Below are 18,189 nucleotides of genomic sequence, written 5' to 3'. Positions count from 1 at the left end.
CCCTATTTTATTAAAAAGAAAAAATACTTATAACTGACTAAATTGATTTCACAACACTCTAATGTAGCACATAAATTGAAAAACCCTGCCCTAGATGACACATTCATTTGCTCATGTTTTAGAATACTGGTAAAAAAAAATGCATCACAGTGGCAACAGAATGTGATATTTGAGAAGGAAATTAAGTATATTTGAATACATAAAGCACAATGAACATATGTATATCAGAAAAATTATATAAAATGCCCAATTTCTTATTACCATAGCAATAACATACACATAGCAAATTAGTGTAGTATTTTATCACTGTCATAATAAATATTTGAGAATAAAATCTGGCATACCTAACTGTGACAGTCAACTGTGGCTTGGTATCCTGGAGGGTACGTCACTAATCCAGTCTTCCTAAACCCCATTATTCTCCCCATTTAAAGAAATCTAGTCACATCTGATAAAAGTGATCAGTCGCAATTTTTTTTTGAAATCTGGATTGTGAAAAAAATCATTACTTCTTCAATGTGGAAGAATAAGAGGAAAATCACAAGAAATTGTTTTTGTAAGATAACAGAAAGAGTGTGGATTTAAAAGAAAACCCTGACCTCATTTTAACTCCCTTAACCTTTTTCATTCTGGATGTAAGCCCAGTTTTAAAACCTAAATGGGACTTGTCTTAGTGACTGATGATATGACTCAGAAGGTTAACTATTCAGAACTAATTCCATATATTTTTTAATATGCACCTAGTAAGTTATGATGAATCTCAGAAGAAACTGCATATGCACATCTAAAAATAACAAATAATAGCACTTTATATACATATTTAAAAAAAACCTTTTATGTTCTGCTCCTTAAAAATCAGACAAAAGATCAAAATAGAAGAAAAAATGTGCTAAGGATAAACTAAGCTCAAACTCAGATCTCAGTTTTGTATACAGGCATATAAGAAGTAATCCTTTTCAAATGAGAAAGGTGGAATGCTTGAAATTTGAGATATTTTTTTAGCAAGACCTACCTAAAATCAGAAAGACAACATAAAGTAGTATAAAAATTTCTTGCATAATAGATAAATACCTACAGTTAGGGAGACAGAGTAGCTTATGGTTGAGTATAGACCCTGAGGAGCTCAAAATGCTCAAGTAATTTACTTTCATACCCTACCACATTTTTCTATAAAAGCATGGCAATTTTTTAAAAAAGATTTTATTTATTTATTCATGAGAGACACAGAGAGAGAGAGAGAGATAGAGAGAGAGAGAGAGGCAGAGACACAGAAAGAGGGAGAAGCAGGCTCCATTGAGGGAGCCTGACGTGGGACTCGATCCCAGATCTCCAGGATCATGCCCTGGACTGAAGGCAGCGCTAAACCACTGAGCCACCCGGGCTGCCCAAGCATGGCAAATTTTATATCATCTTAGCTTTTACAAAGCTTGTGGTCAATATCAAAAAAGGTATGTAAATGTTATGCTATTGTGTTTCAAGTGTTTGTTTTTATTCTTTTATTATAATAGTTAAGTGAAAACATCAGAATACAAAATAATAAAAGTATATCAAATTACAGTAATATACCAATATATGAATAATTTGTTAAAGTGGCTTGTGCAATCAGCCATAGGATTTGGGATAATTTACTATTTCTGTTTTTAAAATTGTTATATTAATTTTTTAATCAAACAAAGGAAAAAAAAAACAAGTAAAATCATAGCTCTGGCCACACCAGGGTCACAGAAGTGCCAGTAATTACACTGGCAGAGATAAACTGCAGAGCTTCAGGTGCTCCTGAATGGGGAGAAGCCGCCGGCCACTTTGCCTGGTCAAATACAGACATAACGGGTCAGGCATCAGGCAGGTCAAATGACTGGTATAACTCCACCAACAGGAACTTTTCATTGTGGATGGTGGCAAACCCATCCAGACACATCTCCTTTGCGGAGGAAGAAATGCTAGTAGGTGAATAAAGAATGGGATGTTGATCAAGCTCAAGAATATATCCTTTCAAAAAAAAAAAGAATAAGAATATATCCTTTCTAGTCTTAGAAACCGGAGATCCCAGAATGACTGCATAACAGAAGACATAATGCTCCTATGTAAACTTTCAATAAGATCTAATTTCTGAAAGCAATATGTGAATGTTTTTCCCTTGCAATCTTAAAGATTAATCAGACTAATTTGCTTTCACAGAGGAAAAAGAAGAGATACTAAAAAACAGAATATACACATAATTTAACAGAATTATGCTATCTAGGACAGGTTGGTATGTACAAAAGAAATCTACAAGGAAATTATGTTAGCTATTAAGCACATACCAGGTGCTTGATAAGTAACTGAATGAATAATAGAAATATATAAACATTAAGGCTTTAACAAGGAATTCTAAAAACGAAGCCATGCTGATTTTCTTTTAAGATTTTATTTATTTGAGAGAGAATGAGAGAGAGAGCACAAAAGGGAGGACAGGGGAGAGGGACAGAGGGGGAGAGAGAAACGGATGCCCCGTTGAGCAGGGAGCCTGATACAGGGCTCAATACCAGGAGCCAGGCATCATGATGCAAGCTGAAGGCTGATGCTTAACCAAGTGAGCCTCCCAGGCACCCCAACACACTGATTATTTCTTATGCATATTGCTATGATAATTATTAAGTGCCTTTGGTATTTTAGAATTTCAAGGATTTCAGTTTTCAGTTTATTTTAAATATCTTATTTTTGTATTAGGGACCCAACAGGTTCTCTTAAAAAATATGATTACAAGGTTTCTTTGGATTTTTGTTTAATATTTCAAGTGTATAAATATAGTTAATAATATTATAGACACCCATGTTACCACCATCCAGCTTAAGAAACAAAACACTAAAACAAATAAGCAAAAGAAACAAAAACACTACAACTATAACCAACTTAAATAAAACACTACAGATAAGACCATCAACCCGCTTAAGAAATAGAACACCACAGATATGATCAATAAAATACTGTGACCCCTGGGCAGCCCCCGTGGCGCAGTGGTTTGGCGCCGCCTGCAGCCTGGGGTGTGATCCTGAGACTCAGGATGGAGTCCCACATCGGGCTCCCTGCATGGAGCCTGCTTCTCCCTCTGTCTGTATCTCTGCCTCCCTCTCTCTCTCTCTCTCTCTCTGTCATGAATAAATAAATAAAATCTTTAAAAAAAAAAAACCACTGTGACCTCTCCCCCCAACATTCTCCTTCCTCAGAGGTAATAGCTACCCTTGATTTCTTGTCTCTCATTTTCATGGATGCTTTTAATATTTACTATATCTTTATACATCCATAGACAACAGTAGTAGTGATTTCCTAAATTTTTTTGCACACATATCTCTTAAGACTTCTGAAAACTATGTACTCATCTTGCACTTTTAAGTTCACACTTAAATAATGGCAAAGGATGTATTTTCCAGTTTGTTGCATACTGAATGCATCCTTTAAGCACACTTTTGCCAAAGCTTTGGAACTGCAGTTTAACTTATTCAATCTGGGGAAAATACAACGATATAACTTAATTGACAAAGCCGGTCTTCATTGTCAAACCCAATCAGCCATATCTGATTTACTCTTTGTCACAGAAAGTCTAACTTAATTTTTAAATTCGAATAAATGTATCATCATGGGTCCCCATGACAATTTTCTCACTTGTGGATTTTAATTTCAAGAGAGATAAATGGCTAGCTCGCTAGGTAGACAGAGAAACAATAAGGTGTGGATCCTTGCCATGAGTTTATCACCTGGCTGAAATAATGTGTTGTCCCTTCAGTAATTTTTACGGAAGCTTTCTCTGCTTTAGTCTCAAGAGATTGTCCCTCAGGAGATATTCATTCTCCACTTGTCTCTGTTCGGTGTCCTGGAGATTTTTAAACCCCAAGGCAATGCACCCTAGTAAGAGTTAGCTTGGACAGACAGGGGTAAGCTTTTCTTTTGAAAAGTGGGAGACAGATGATTATGAAAGACGTCAGAAAGGAGAACTGGCAGGCCAGAAAGAGTTCTCAGGCAGATCAGTTTTTGGAAAGATGACATATGGAAAGAGAGAATATGGAAATTAATTTCCTTAAAGCTGTCCTACCTGCATATCCCACCGAAAGTCTTGGTGTTCTCAGAGGTACAGGGATCCCAATTTGGAAACCACTAATCAACAGCAAGGCTTGGCAAACCAGGATCAACCCGCCACCTGTTTTGTAACCAGAGTTATGCCGCCCGGCCCTGCTCACTCATTCTGTAACTGCTGTCATGCGACCACCGCAGAGTTCAACAGGAGCAATGAGACTGGGGCTCACAACACCTGAAATATTTACTCTCTGGCACTCTGAGGGAGACTTAGCTACCTCTCATCTGAGCCCGGGTGGCTCAGTGGTTGAGCGCTTGCCTTTCGGCCCAGGGCGTGACCCTGGAGGCCTGGGATTGAGTCCCACGTCGGGCTCCCTGCATGGAGCCTGCTTCTCCCTCTGCCTGTGTCTCTGCCTCTCTGTGTGTGTCTCTCATGAATAAATAAATAAAATCTTAAAAAAAATAAAAAATGTTTCTCTTTAAATCAAAATTATATATTCACATAATTTGTACAGCCACATTGTTCTATAAAGCTTATTATGAAAAACAGCTCTCTACTCAAAAAACTACTTAAATGTTTTCACCTGACGTTTATGGTTATGGCAGAGGCCAAACACGGGAGTCACGAAAATGTCTGACAGCCATAAAGGAGACTCTGCTCCTAACCCCTCCATAATATCTAAATAATATTTGTATGTTATTACTTCTTTATTTTTTCAATTTTAAGCACTGTATATAAACTTGTTATTGAAAATGAGGATTTACCTATCCTTCTTGAGACTTAATACTCTCAATACAGTTGTATATCAATATTCAATAATTATATGATTATGAATATACTCTATAACAAGTTAGTTATCTACTGTACCAGGATTATTTTTCTTTTTCCTATCTAAGCTTTGTTTTCCTTGGAAATAATAAGTTAATTATTTGCATTTTCCATGTACTTATCTATAATTCCACCTCACTGTTAAGTTCAGTAAACGTATGTCCATTTAGTCACTCTATTTTCAGACTGGTACCTCTTCCCTCAAATTTGTCTGGATATTATTTTCCCTTTTCCACATGTAAACTCCCAGTTCTCATTTGGGTAGAGAAGTTGCTGGGTTTTCAGACTCTCACAAAGAGAATTTAAGAGCATCCTTCTCTTTTCTTCAGGAAACTTAACCCCGAGATAGTACTATTATTAAATATATGGTTCATGTTCAAGCTTTACTAATTACCCCAATACTGTCCTTTATAGCTAAGTTTTCCCCCCAATCCAGGGTCCCATATTACATTTAGTTGTCATGTTGATCAGTCTTTCTTTGTTGTTTGTAACACTGACCTCACCTGTCTGGTGTTTAATGAAATATGTTCCAATTTAGGTTTTCTCATTCTTTCCTCATGATCAGATAAAGATTGTGCATTTTAAGAAATATGACATGAATAATGCTGTCAGATTCTCAGTGCATCTTACAAGGACACACACATGATGTCAAGTCTGTTCTGTGTGGTACAACTTTTGACCACTCAGTTAAGGTGGTATCCATTAGATTTATCTATTATAAATGCATCTTTTCCCCTCCTTTGTAATTAATAAGTATTCTCCAGGGAAATACCTTGAGATCATGTAAATATCCTGTTTCCCAACAAAATCTGTCCCAATAGTTTTAGTATACACTAATGATTTCCCCCTGAATAAGCTATTATAATGATCACTGAAAAATGTTGATTTTTCCAACTCTACTATTTTACCACAATTTATTGGCTAGCATTTAATTGCTTCTTAAGCAGATTTTCAACCAGGTTATTGTTTTTAGCACCAGCCTCAGCTCCACTTTTAGAATTTCCTGGTACTGCCAAATACTGAGCATTCTGGGGTTCTGTGATGTAAACCTGGTTGCTTCTGGGCTTTCTTCTCTGCCAGATTAGAAGACATTCTCAATTTTGCTAAATCTGTTACCACCTGTTCATCTGCTTTCTAGCTTCCAAAACAATGTTGCAGTTTTTGCCTCTTTTAATTTCTTTGACCTTGTAGAATTACGTTTTTTAAAATAAATCCCTTGGCTGTCCTTTTTTTTAAGCTTGAAAAGAAAAAGTAAATTCATAGTTTAACATGCTAATAACTTTGCTTGAAGGTCCGTTCATCTTTCCTTGCTTTCAAACTTTATATAAATGGTATCATACTGTATGAAATTTTCTGTAACTTGCTCTTTTTGTTTGACATCATGTTTCCGAGATATATCCCCACTGTTACATGCAGCTCTAGGTCATTCACTTTTAATGAATGATGCTGCAAACTCCATAGGAGCATGCTGCAATTTTCTTATCCGTTTCCACTGTATAATCAGAAGTGATAGTGTGAGGTTTGAGGTAGGGGTCTGTTTTTTGCTAGAACATACACTCCATCTTTGCAATTTAAAGCAAAAGGAAAGTGAGGTTATGTATGCAAAAATATCCATTTTAAGACATTTCAGTTCTGTAACTTATAAAATGAAGTTAATAATACTGGGCACTGAGAACTCAATCAGTAAGTGTCGGTTACTTGGAGACAATGGTGAAATGGGCCTCAAGAATTGAGAAATAAGATTCCTCACTGCAAGTTAAACTGTAAGATCAACACATTAAAGGCCAGAACAGAGATGTGAAAAGAATAAATGAAAGAACAGAAAAGAATAAATGAAAGAACAGCAACATTTGATCATAATATAACCACTGAAAGAGCCAAAGAAATAATATGTCAGTCAGAATGGGGAAGCAAAGAAAAAAAGACAATCATAGAGACAAATGCTGGCAATCCATACAAATAGTGTGTCCCTGAAAGCAAAAGCCTCAACCAGCATGTAGCAATTTTTTCTATTCTAAATCATAAGGTTACTCCTAGGATGGAGACAGATGCTGGGAACTGTGGCCAATTCTATTTAAATATTTCCATTCCTATGGGTCAGATTATCCCTATTGTGAGATGGACAGAACAGGCGGTTTTAGGCCTGATGCAATTAAACATTTATTTTTCTTAATTCCCCTTATATAATGCTATACTCAACCAGGTAACCTACTGCTTTTTTCCTGCGCCAGCTGAATTTCTATTGTAAATTAAAAAACTGAAATTCTGGCAACTCTTTCAAACTCACATGTTTTTTAGTCAGTGTGATACCTTTTAGAGCCAAATTATCTTGGACGTGGACAAAAGTGAGTTTATAGCTTCTAGCTCAGATCTAAGAACACGGTCAAGTAAACAAGTTACTGTGAAGTATTATCCTACCTAGCTACCCAAATCTTTTGTTTGACTACAGCATCACCATCTCCAACTCCATTTTCTACTGGTTTCTAGAATTTCCTCTTGCTATCTTATGGAGCATATGTATTAAAAATGAAGTAGGTGAGGTCTATTATTACAGCATTCTTCATATGTATTAAAAATGAAGTAGGTGAGGTCTATTATTACAGCATTCTTCTACTGTCTGTAAACCTATCGCTGAATCATGTATTTTGTGAAAACTTGGCAATATGTTTATACATTTTTTTTAAATGGAAAACTTTATTTTGTTTTCTACAGTTTTGTCAGTATGAAGGGAGAAGCAATATTTAAAAATATTTGCTATATGTGATTTCTAGTGGAATATAGTCACCACTAGGAAAAGTCTACCTCATTAATTTTTTTTTTAAATTTTTATTTATTTATGATAGTCACACAGAGAGAGAGAGAGAGGCAGAGACATAGGCAGAGGGAGAAGCAGGCTCCATGCTCCGGGAGCCCGACGTGGGATTCGATCCCGGGTCTCCAGGATCGCGCCCTGGGCCAAAGGCAGGCGCCAAACCGCTGCGCCACCCAGGGATCCCTACCTCATTAATTTTGTGAAACGTTAATTCAACTTGTACCATGCTGATGAACAGGTGCTGTACTATACTGGAAACCTGCAGTGAAATGTGGATTGCTAGCATAGCAGTACAGGCAATGCTCACCTTCATAATATGTTCAATTTTATAGGATCATTTTATAGTTGGTTGTCAGAAACTCGAACTCTGTCATGGAAACCATGTAGTACACTGACATGGCACTGAGAGTTCTAATTCTGTCAACAAAAGCCTATCTAATAATGAATCAGGCTCTGTGTTAGGTGCCGATGACATACAAATGAATGAGACATTATCCTTGTGCCACAGAGCTCACAATATAGTCAGAAAGATGGACAACTAAAACAAAGATACAATACAGAATTCAAAGGGTATACAGCTGTACAAGGCAGTAATTAACTCTATGAGATAAAAAGTTGAGAAAACAGTTGAGGAAAGCATCAAAGAATTTTAAAGGTAATTAAGCATGAGCAGAACTGTGCCAGCTGATGAGAAAGGGAAAAGACAGTAAACCTGAGAAATAGCAAGGTGTAATAAGCAGAAGGAAGAAAGTAAGAAAATTGGACTGGGCACATATCAGGAGGCCTTGCCATGGCCCGCCAAGCAATTAGACCTTCTTTTGGATAGAGCTTCCCAAGAAGTATGCCTAAAACTTTATTCCTTCAAGGCTTCAAAGAGACCAGGAGAAAAAAAATGTGGGGTCACAGGGTAGGTATGTATTTGATTTTGTAATAAACAGTCAGTTTTTGAATGTGGCTGTATTATTTTCACAACAACCAGCACTGCATGAAAAGTATGGGTGCTTTAGTTACAGTTATTGTTAATCTTTTGAATTTTAGCTTTTCATGGGTGTGCAGTGTTGTGGCATCTCATTGTGGTTTCCCTGATGACTAGAGATGGTGAGTATCTTTTCATATGCTTAGTGATCATTCTTGTATCTTATGAAGTGACTGTTTAAGATTTTTACCCAAATTTATTAGCTTTGTCTTTTTTTTTTCTTTCAAATCATTGAGTTGAGGTGTTCTTTATGTAGTCTAGATACAAGTCCTTTGTCAAATACATGGACTGTGATTATTGCATCCTAGTTTACTGCTTTCCTAATGTTCCCTTTTGATAAGCAGAGTTTTTAACTTTGGTTAAGTTTAATTTGTCAATGTTTCTCCCTTCTGGATAGTGATTTCTATGTTCTGCCTATCGCAAAGTTGTGAAGGTATTCCACTATGTTTCCTTCTAGAGGCATTATAAGTTTTAGCCTTTATGCTCAGTCTATGCTCCATCTTGCATTAATACTGACACATGATGTCAGGTAGGGATCAACGTTTATTTTGTTCCAAATGGACATTATTATTCTAGCACCATCTGTTGAAAAGACTTTCCTTTAAAAAACAAAACAAAACAAAACAAAAAACTTTCCATTTATAATTGTGTTCCTTTGGTGCTACTGTCAAAAGCCAACTGGCTGTATAGTGCCTACTTCTGGATTCTCTATTCTTTTCCATTCACTTATTTATATATCCTTATGCCACTACCACACTGTCTTATTATAGTAATTACTACAGAGTAACTCCTTTTTTTTTTTTTTTACTTTTTTTTTTTACAGAGTAACTCCTAATGCCAGACAGTGTAAGCCCTCTAACTTTTGTCTCCTTTTTCATGTTTGCTTTCGGCTACTTTGGAGCCTCTGCATCTTCCAATACAGTTTAGAATTCATATATATCTTGATTTCTACAAGTCTGATGGGATTTTAATTGGATTTTATATTTGATTGACTCTCTACATCAGTGGTTCACGAAGTATGGACCAGTAGCATCAGCACAACCAAGGAACTTGTTCTAAATGAAAATATTCAGGCCTTATCCCAGACCTAGTGGATCAAAAACTCCAGGGCTGGGACCCTGCAGCCTGTGTTTTAACAAGTCTTCCTAGTGATTCTGATGCATGATAAAGTATAAGAATTACTGCTGTGGATCAATTTGGAAGAATTAACATTTCAGCAATATTAAATATTCCAACTCATGAACAGATATTTCTCTCCATTAATTTAGGTCTTCTTCAATTTCTCTCACCAGCACTCTGTAGTTTTAAGTGTACATGTCTTGCATATATTTTGCTTAATTTATATCAGGGTATTTTATGTTTTCTGATGCTACTGTAAATGGCATTTTAACCATTACTGGCTGGCCTTTAGCCATAGTGTAAAGGTGAAAGGGACAAGAGTCTCTTTGGGGTGGGAGCTCACTAAGAGACGTGAAAAAAAGTAGAGAGCTCGAATGATTGGTAATGTCTTGAAAACTAACTACTTTTAACAGGCATGCAAGATTAGGAGGTTGTTTCCGATGAATTGATACAGGCATTAAGCAAAAGCAACTGTGAAGATCACAAAAAGAAAACCAGGTGTGTTCTGCCATAGTCTTGTCAAACATTTTCTACAGTCTTGACAAAAAGATCAAACATGAGTGTCCAGCCTCTAGGTCCAGCTGCCTAATGGAAAGACAGAAGAGATAGGAACCTACTGAACTAGATGAGGAACACAAAATTGACAAAATCTAAACTGTGGCAAGCTCTATAGGTCAAATGGGCTGGGTTTTTCAACAGACAAATTGAGAAGAAAAAAAAAGAGGAGGAGAACCACACAGATTGACAGAGATTTAAATCAAATATGAATTTTTAATAAAATGGACAACTCTAAACTATAATGGACATTGGGCGGTCAAATTATTTAAAACTGTGAGAAAATGAAAACCTGTAAAGTCAGGTTCAGGGTTTCTTTTGGAGGAGGTTGTATTGAGACAGGGCATATGATTCTGGAGCAGCTGACAAAGTTGTTTCTGACCTGTGTGGAATTCACCTTATAATAATCCATTAAGCTATACATTTAATTCTTGTGGTTTTCTGTATACTTGTCTTATTTTACATTAAGTAGATTTTATTCTCTTAATATGACATGTAGAATCTGGAACTTAAGAGTTTACAAGTTTTAGTGGTAGAATGGTGTTTGGTGATAAGAACTAAGGTGTGGCTGTGGAAGTGGTTGTTCACTTGAGGTAGGGATATTTAGTGTGGAAGAAATTATAAAAAAAACAACACAAAACTGAATGGGAAGATTTGGGAAGGCCTGAAGGAGAAATCTGTTTAGTTCTTTTTTTTTCTTTAAGATTTTTAACTTATTTATTCATGAGAGACACAGAGAGAGAGAGAGAGGCAGAGACATAGGCAGAGAGAGAAGCAGGCTCCATGCAGGGGGACCGATGTGGGACTCGATCCCAGGTCTCCAGGATCATGCCCTGGGCCAAAGGCAGGCGCTCAACCACTGAGCCACCCAGGGATCCCTGTAAGTTTGGTTCTCATCTCTACCATCACTGTGGGGAGTGGCCCAGAGGTTGGTGAGACAAAAAGTATAAACAGGTGGATAAAAGTATACTTAGATTGCAAAGTTACTTACTATGCTCCCCTGGGCCCACAAAGTAAAAGAATATTTTTGGACATGATTAGGGACAGAAAGAGGTACTTTTTTATTAAACCCACTTTCTTTTTGCGGGTTGTGGTAAAATGAGCATGAAGAGGCTCACTATCTTTCAGACCGCAGGCAGATTTCAGTTGAGGCTTTGTGGTAGGGAAAGTTCCTAATATTAAAGGTGAAGGGTAATTTGCTAACAAAGAAAGAAATTCCTGAAACACAATGGAAAAGATCAGAGGGAGGGAAAGGTGTATGTGTGTGTGTGTGTGTGTGTGTGTGTGTGTATGCTGGGAGGGTACAGAAGAGCATAAAGAAGGATAAGACTGATAGAACTTCAGAAAAGAGGCAAGGGAAGGCTCCTTTTTAGATACTCAAGAATGTGAGCACCATGGACAGAATGACTTGGTCTCATTGTTCTGATTCGAGCTTGTTTGAAATGTTGGGATTACCTGAAATTTACAGGGGTGCTGTTTTAGGCCTGATTGTTGCAGGTTTCTCCATCTAATTACTTTGCATATCAATGTTTCCATGGAATTAGACTTTGAAAGTTCTAAGGATAGAAGAAACATTTTTAGTTTTGAGAACAGGAGCTCTTATTATGGCCAAGAGAAGGGGACTTTGGAGGGCTCCTTAATGATACTTATACTGTAAACCACTGGGGATGCTTCTGAATCTTGGATCACAATGACTTTTCTTCCTTTTTATTCCAAGGTTCACTGATATTAGAAAGAAGGATCTGAGAAGAGTAGGGCAGGGCCAAAGTGGAAGCAACACGCACAGTTGAAATGGGCTTAGGGATGCACTCATTCAGACCCTGGCCTGACAAACACTGATGGAGTCAGTAAAGGAGAAATGGAGCATAAGTATGCTAATTTATGGGTCATCGTGAATTCTGCCCTAGAGTACCCTACCTCTCAACAAATAGGGCTTGAGTATTGGAGCTCATTTCTGTCGTCAGCAGGGTTATAGTAATGATGGAAGAGGGAAAAGAAAACAGGAAGGGAGTCTTAAATAGAAGAAAAGGAAATGACGGTACACTAATGAATTTGGAAATTCTCCTCTTACGAAATACATTTCTTACAAAATAATTTAGAACACTTTATACTGTTGTTTTAAAATAAAAATTATGAAATAACCATGTTTTAAAAATACATACACTGCAGCATTGCTATACTTTTTATTCTGCATACTACCAAAACTGTTTTTAAAGTATAAAATAAAAATTCAACTATTAATTACTGAGTGTTACATGTCATATGCTAATTATATATTTTAAAGTTTCTTCAGATATTTGATAGAGTTAAATATATGTAAAATTATAAAATTTTACATTTGCCATAAAGTTAAGGGCAAAATAAGCAGACATGACTTGGACGGGACCATGAGATTCAGTGTTTCTCAGATTTTCCACCAAACACCCATATCAGAACACAGTTCCCAGGAACCAGGCCAAACATCCTGATGCAAGTTGCTCTAAGTCTAAACTTTCTAAAATGTATTTTTATTTTGTATTGCATTTTTCTTATTTCATTTAAACATGAAATACGAATTTCACGTTATATTCCATAACTTGTGCATTTATTTTATTATAAAGATGTTTTAAATTGTTTTCTGTGGAGTAAAATAAACACTCTGGGAAGATGCATAATATTTTTTTTTAAGATGCATAATATTTATTCCAATGCTTTATGTAAACTCTCAGTTGAGAAACACAGTAGTATAAAAACATGCTATTTGAATACTTTGATTGTGTATTCTTACCTCCATAGTAGGTGGAGTCTTTCTTGTTTTTCTAATCCAAGCTAGAAAGAAAAATGATACTAAATGTAAGTTTCTGATAATTTGCACAAACATTTTATTCATTCACGCATGAAACAAATACTTATTAGCACCTGTTTGTGAGACCCAGGAAATTTAACAAAAATCCCCTACCCCTGGACAAGCAGAGCAGGACTAACTCCATTTTGTGCTGCACCCACCACTTCCTGTATGATCCCCACATGACCTGCTTATTGCTTAAGGCGCTGCCCCACCCTAGTCAAGCCGCTGGGCACACCCTAATTGGAAATCGGCTCATAACAATATAACCCCACCTTGTGCCCGCCAAAACTGCTCGCCAATTCTGACCAAAATAATAGGCCAGCTCAAATGGATACTATAGGGTAAGATGTAATTCAATTGGCCACCTGCGTGTGGACTGACATGACTGTGCAACTTTCTGCGTATGTTACAATCCCATTGGCCACTGGCCCCTATAAAGCTCCTACGCCTCTTAGCCTCGGGGTCCAAGTCCCTGCTCCGCTGTGTCGGGTACACTTGGACCCAAGCTCGAGCTTGTAAATAAACCCTCGTGTGTTTGCATCAATGTCGGCTCCTTGGTGGTTGGTGGTTTCTTGGATTCGCAATCGGGCACAACACCGTTACATGTTGTTTTAGGTGCTGGGCATATAAGAAGGAACCAAACATGAATTTCTTCCTCTCCTGCAGCATTCATACTAGTGAAGGGGAACAGAAAACAAACACACAAACATATGATGTCAGGCGCAGCCCAGGTGACTCAACGGGTTTAGCGCTGCCTTCAGCCCAGGGCCTGATCCTGGAGACCCGGTACTGAGTCCCACATTGGGCTCCCTGCATGGAGCCTGCTTCTCCCTCTGCCTGTGTCTCTGCCTCTCTCTCATGAATAAATAAATAAAATCTTAAAAAAAAAATGATGTCATGATTTGTGTACTAAAAAAAATACAATGGCATAGGGAGCTTATTAAAGAATGGAGAGTTCCTTATCTAAATCAGACCTCATAATCGTCTGAATTCAAGTGAGTACCTGATGCTTTACAGCAATAGGAAGTCAGGCAGGTGCCTCTAGGGAAGTGCATCAGAATCACATGGAAGACATACACTACGATGTTTAGGAGAATACAATCAGATGTTCTGGGTTCAAATCCCAACTTCATTGCTTACTAGCTATGTCACCTGGGGGAAGCTATTTAATTTCCTACAAATCAGATTTCCCATCTGTAAAATACAAATTATAACAGTATCTACATTTTAGAGTTGTTGTGAAAGTTATATGAAATGGTATCTATAAATTCTTACATACAGTAGGCATACAGAAAGCATTAAGTCTAATTTAATACTATCATTACCACTGTTATTCCAGAAACCTATACGTCTTTTGTAACAGACAAAAAAAAAAAAAAAAAAAAAACCCACAAAAAACTAAGACCAATAATAGCTACTTGGCCAATGGGGATAGAAAGATTACTGTGAAAAAATATACTTTATGAATTTGGTCTTTAAAATGTAGAAAACTGTTCAATTGCTTTAGTTGATTTAAGTTTTCATTACAAAATTATGAAGTATCCTTATTTAATAGAGAAATCAAATAACTTTTTCAAATTTATACATTAAGTGGTAATGGTGGCATTTGAGTCCAGATTTGACCTTGTCTCTAGCTCCAAAAGCTATCCATGTTCTACTAAGCAGCCTCTCAAATTTCAGTAAGCAACAAGCAAAGAACACAAAACTAGAAAGAGGAAGAGGTTGTAACATGTCAGAAAATAAGATTTTTTGACCCCATTTTACCGATTGGGAACCTGAGGTTCACAAAGATGAAGCAATCTACCTAAACTCAGATAATTATTAAGTAATATCCTGGGAATCAAACCCTTGTTCAACTGGCTTTAAAACCTGACCTCTGTCTGGTTACCAGCTATTTTCTCTTCAGATCAGCTCCACTACCTTGCCTTCTGTCATCCAAGCCATAGCACCAGGAACTGTCCTTGTGACAAGGCCAGTACTGAATGGCTGTTGGGGTACAGATGGCAACATTCAACTGTATGCCTTGCACTAATCACACAGATGTATTTTTAATACAGTCCCAGCATTTTAAACTTATCTACTCCTACTTCTGAGTTGCTACCCTTGTTGCTCTTTCCTGCATTCTGTTTCTCCTTGGCTTCTACTCCCATTTGGTCCATTTCTAGCCACAACTTGTACAGATTTTATATTCCTTGTTAGGCTTGTAATGTTGTCAGGGGCAAGATACATCTATGGGATATTTATGTGTCTATTGCCTAAATGCCTCCAAACAGCAGGTATTTAATACAGTTGTTGAATGAATACATCCACTATGAAATACTTCCAATATATGAATATTTGTCATAATGAGACTGCCTGTGTTAGAAAATCCAGCTTAGCAATAGACTCCTCTGTGCAATCAAGGAAATAAGTGCTTTATGGAATTTTCAACTGCCTCTTTATGGTTAAAATAAAAGTTACTTAACTTTATTTATGGACTTTTTTTCTAGGACAGAGACTTTTTTAAAAATAATTCAACACAAGCCATATATCTCTAAAAGGTTTTAAGCAGTAAATCTTTATTTTTAAATTAGATTAGAAAACTAATTCAGAAAAATCAACTGTGAGGGTGAGGTCGGAAAACTACACAGCCTGCAAGCCAAATTCAACCCACAGCTTGTTTTTACATTTTTAAATGGTTGAAAAAAAATAGCAAATGAAGAACAATATTTTATGACACATGAAAATTACATAGAATTCAAATTTCAGTGTCAGTAAATAAGGTTTTATTGGAACACAGCCACACTTAGTTGTTTACATATCATCTATGGCTGCTCTTGTGCTACACCAGCAGTGTTGAGTAATTGTAACAGAAACAGTAGAACCCACAAAGCCCAAAATATTTATCATTTGGCCCTTTAAAGAAAGTTTGCCAACCCTTGTACTAGGGCTACCAAGAAGTAAAGCCTTGTAGCAAGATATCCACTTTGATTCAAAAACACTTTCATATTATCTGAAATAAAAATCATTATTAACTATTATACTTTTTACTAATGAATACCATGTATTTGAGAGTCTGTGAACACATACTACTGGCATGAGATCACGCTGAAATATATAAGAGCACAAGGCATACTTACTATTACCATGAGAAAAACAACTTAACAACCCATCTTATCGATGAGTCTATAAAACAGCATTTTCAGCTTTTTGGTAAGGTTAGAAAAATACTTCAATAGAATCTAAATAATTTTTTTAAATACTAAGGTAAATTAATAGATTGAGTAAACTCTGATTATGTGTTTTCTGAAGTTTACTGGTTTTGTATAAGTTTATAAAATTCACGCACGGAAGAATGCAAAATAACTCAGATAATGTATTAAGAACTGCCTAGAATAGTGACCCTCAGGGGACACACTACTCTCTCAGGAAAGATATAGGACTCCTTAGCTTTGTTTTAAATGGCTCAAGGAAAAAGATCTCTGTTTTATATAGATAAATAAATGCAATTGCTGAGATAAATTTGTATAATTCTACAATAACCAGATACTTGAAATGTTCTTGAGATGATGGTTGATGCCCATATACTGCTATGTATCCAATAACGGTTACAGCTGGAAATATTCAGTGTGATCACTCATTTATATAATCATCCCTAACTTTCCCAATCACTCTACGCAACAAAGGAAATATCCTACTGAAGGTTGGCAAAGGTTAGGAAGAGGAAGGAATAAAAATAAGCATTAATATCAAACCATTACATTTCTTTTTTTTATCCTCATAACAATCTGGAACTGAACCTCTATCCAATTATGAATTATATAATGATTTTGCCATTGCTAATTATATCTGTACGGTGGATTCTGTATCAGTCTTCATTATAATGTAACCATTGTTTGAATAGAATTTAGCAAGATAACTGGACAGTTTATGCTTTAAGATCCTAGCATTCTTTCATCAGTGTTCATTTGCATTCTCATCAGTATGCATGAGATTTTCATTGAACTTTAATACTCTTATTGGAACATAACACACTATAATAAGCGTAAAAGTGAGCATGCAAATTAAAGTTCCCATTAATCACTGAAAGAGACTAGAAGAAGCAGGCAAGAAAATACTTCATGAAGCATAGATTCTTCATATTTCCATAAACACTGAAAATGACTAATACACTTTTAGAAGCATGCCAATAGGGGTTAAGATAAATGAGACATTTATCACTAGATCCAGTAAGGTGACCATTCAGAACTAAAATTATGGAAAGCTGGTCAGAAATCTGCATCCAAAAGATATTATATTAGAAATATGTGTTGTTTACTTCACTCAAGGAAAAGACAACACTATAATAAAGCATCATCTTTCAAAAAATGATCTTTGCCATTTTTGGGTGTGTATACATTATTAAAAAAACTATAAAAATAATCCATATTTTTTAATTGTGAAAATTCTTCAAATGATACATAATGAAATGAGTCACTTTCTGATTACTGACCCTTGGGTATATCTTAAGGATTTTATTAGATTTAGTTGGCACATTTAAGATAAATATTTTGAGATGCTCATGATTATTACCTCTCTTTTTTTTCTTAGTCCACTTTATTGATATAATTTATAAACAATATAGTGACACCATTTCAAGTGTGCAATTCCATTAATTCCGAAAAATGTATACAATCTTCTAATCAGCACCCAATCAGTATAGAACATTGTTCTATATATAGAACATTTCCATCACTCCCATAAATTGCCTAATGTCTAGCCACATGCAAACCCCCACCGAAATCCATCTACAGCCCCTAATTAGTGCTACACTTTCTGTCCCCGTTGATTAGCCCCGCCTTATCTACAATTTCATATAAATGGAATTTTACAGTATGTACTCTTTTGTATCCAACTTATTTTACTCAATATAATGTTGTTAAAGTTCATCCACATAACTGTGTCTGGAGAACACAGTCCTCCAGATAGGCTCCACAACCCCCATCTCTTGAGGTCCACACCTATGGGGTGGGTCTCTTCCCCTTGAGTGAAGGGGAAGGTCT

The 18,189-nt window shown here is 36.3% G+C and overlaps 1 protein-coding gene and 1 long non-coding RNA gene across 2 annotated transcripts in view; one reads left to right on the top strand and one right to left on the bottom strand.

The window, feature by feature from the left end:
* The window catches only part of NDUFAF2 (NADH:ubiquinone oxidoreductase complex assembly factor 2), a 147,602-nt gene that overhangs the window by 24,762 nt on the left and 104,651 nt on the right, over nucleotides 1-18,189 (bottom strand). Inside the window, exon 3 of the mRNA XM_025446985.3 lies at nucleotides 13,109-13,149. Coding sequence (XP_025302770.1) covers nucleotides 13,109-13,149 — 41 coding nt within the window. The remainder of the gene's footprint in view (nucleotides 1-13,108; nucleotides 13,150-18,189) is intronic.
* Nucleotides 8,095-11,378, top strand: LOC112659838 (uncharacterized). The gene is made up of 3 exons (XR_003136536.3): nucleotides 8,095-8,602; nucleotides 8,730-8,789; nucleotides 10,200-11,378. It is a non-coding gene; the product is annotated as an uncharacterized LOC112659838 (long non-coding RNA).

Source organism: Canis lupus, chromosome 2 (assembly GCF_003254725.2).
Source record: "Canis lupus dingo isolate Sandy chromosome 2, ASM325472v2, whole genome shotgun sequence".
Classification (NCBI taxonomy): domain Eukaryota; kingdom Metazoa; phylum Chordata; class Mammalia; order Carnivora; family Canidae; genus Canis; species Canis lupus.
This window is presented reverse-complemented; position numbering and strand designations above follow the sequence as displayed.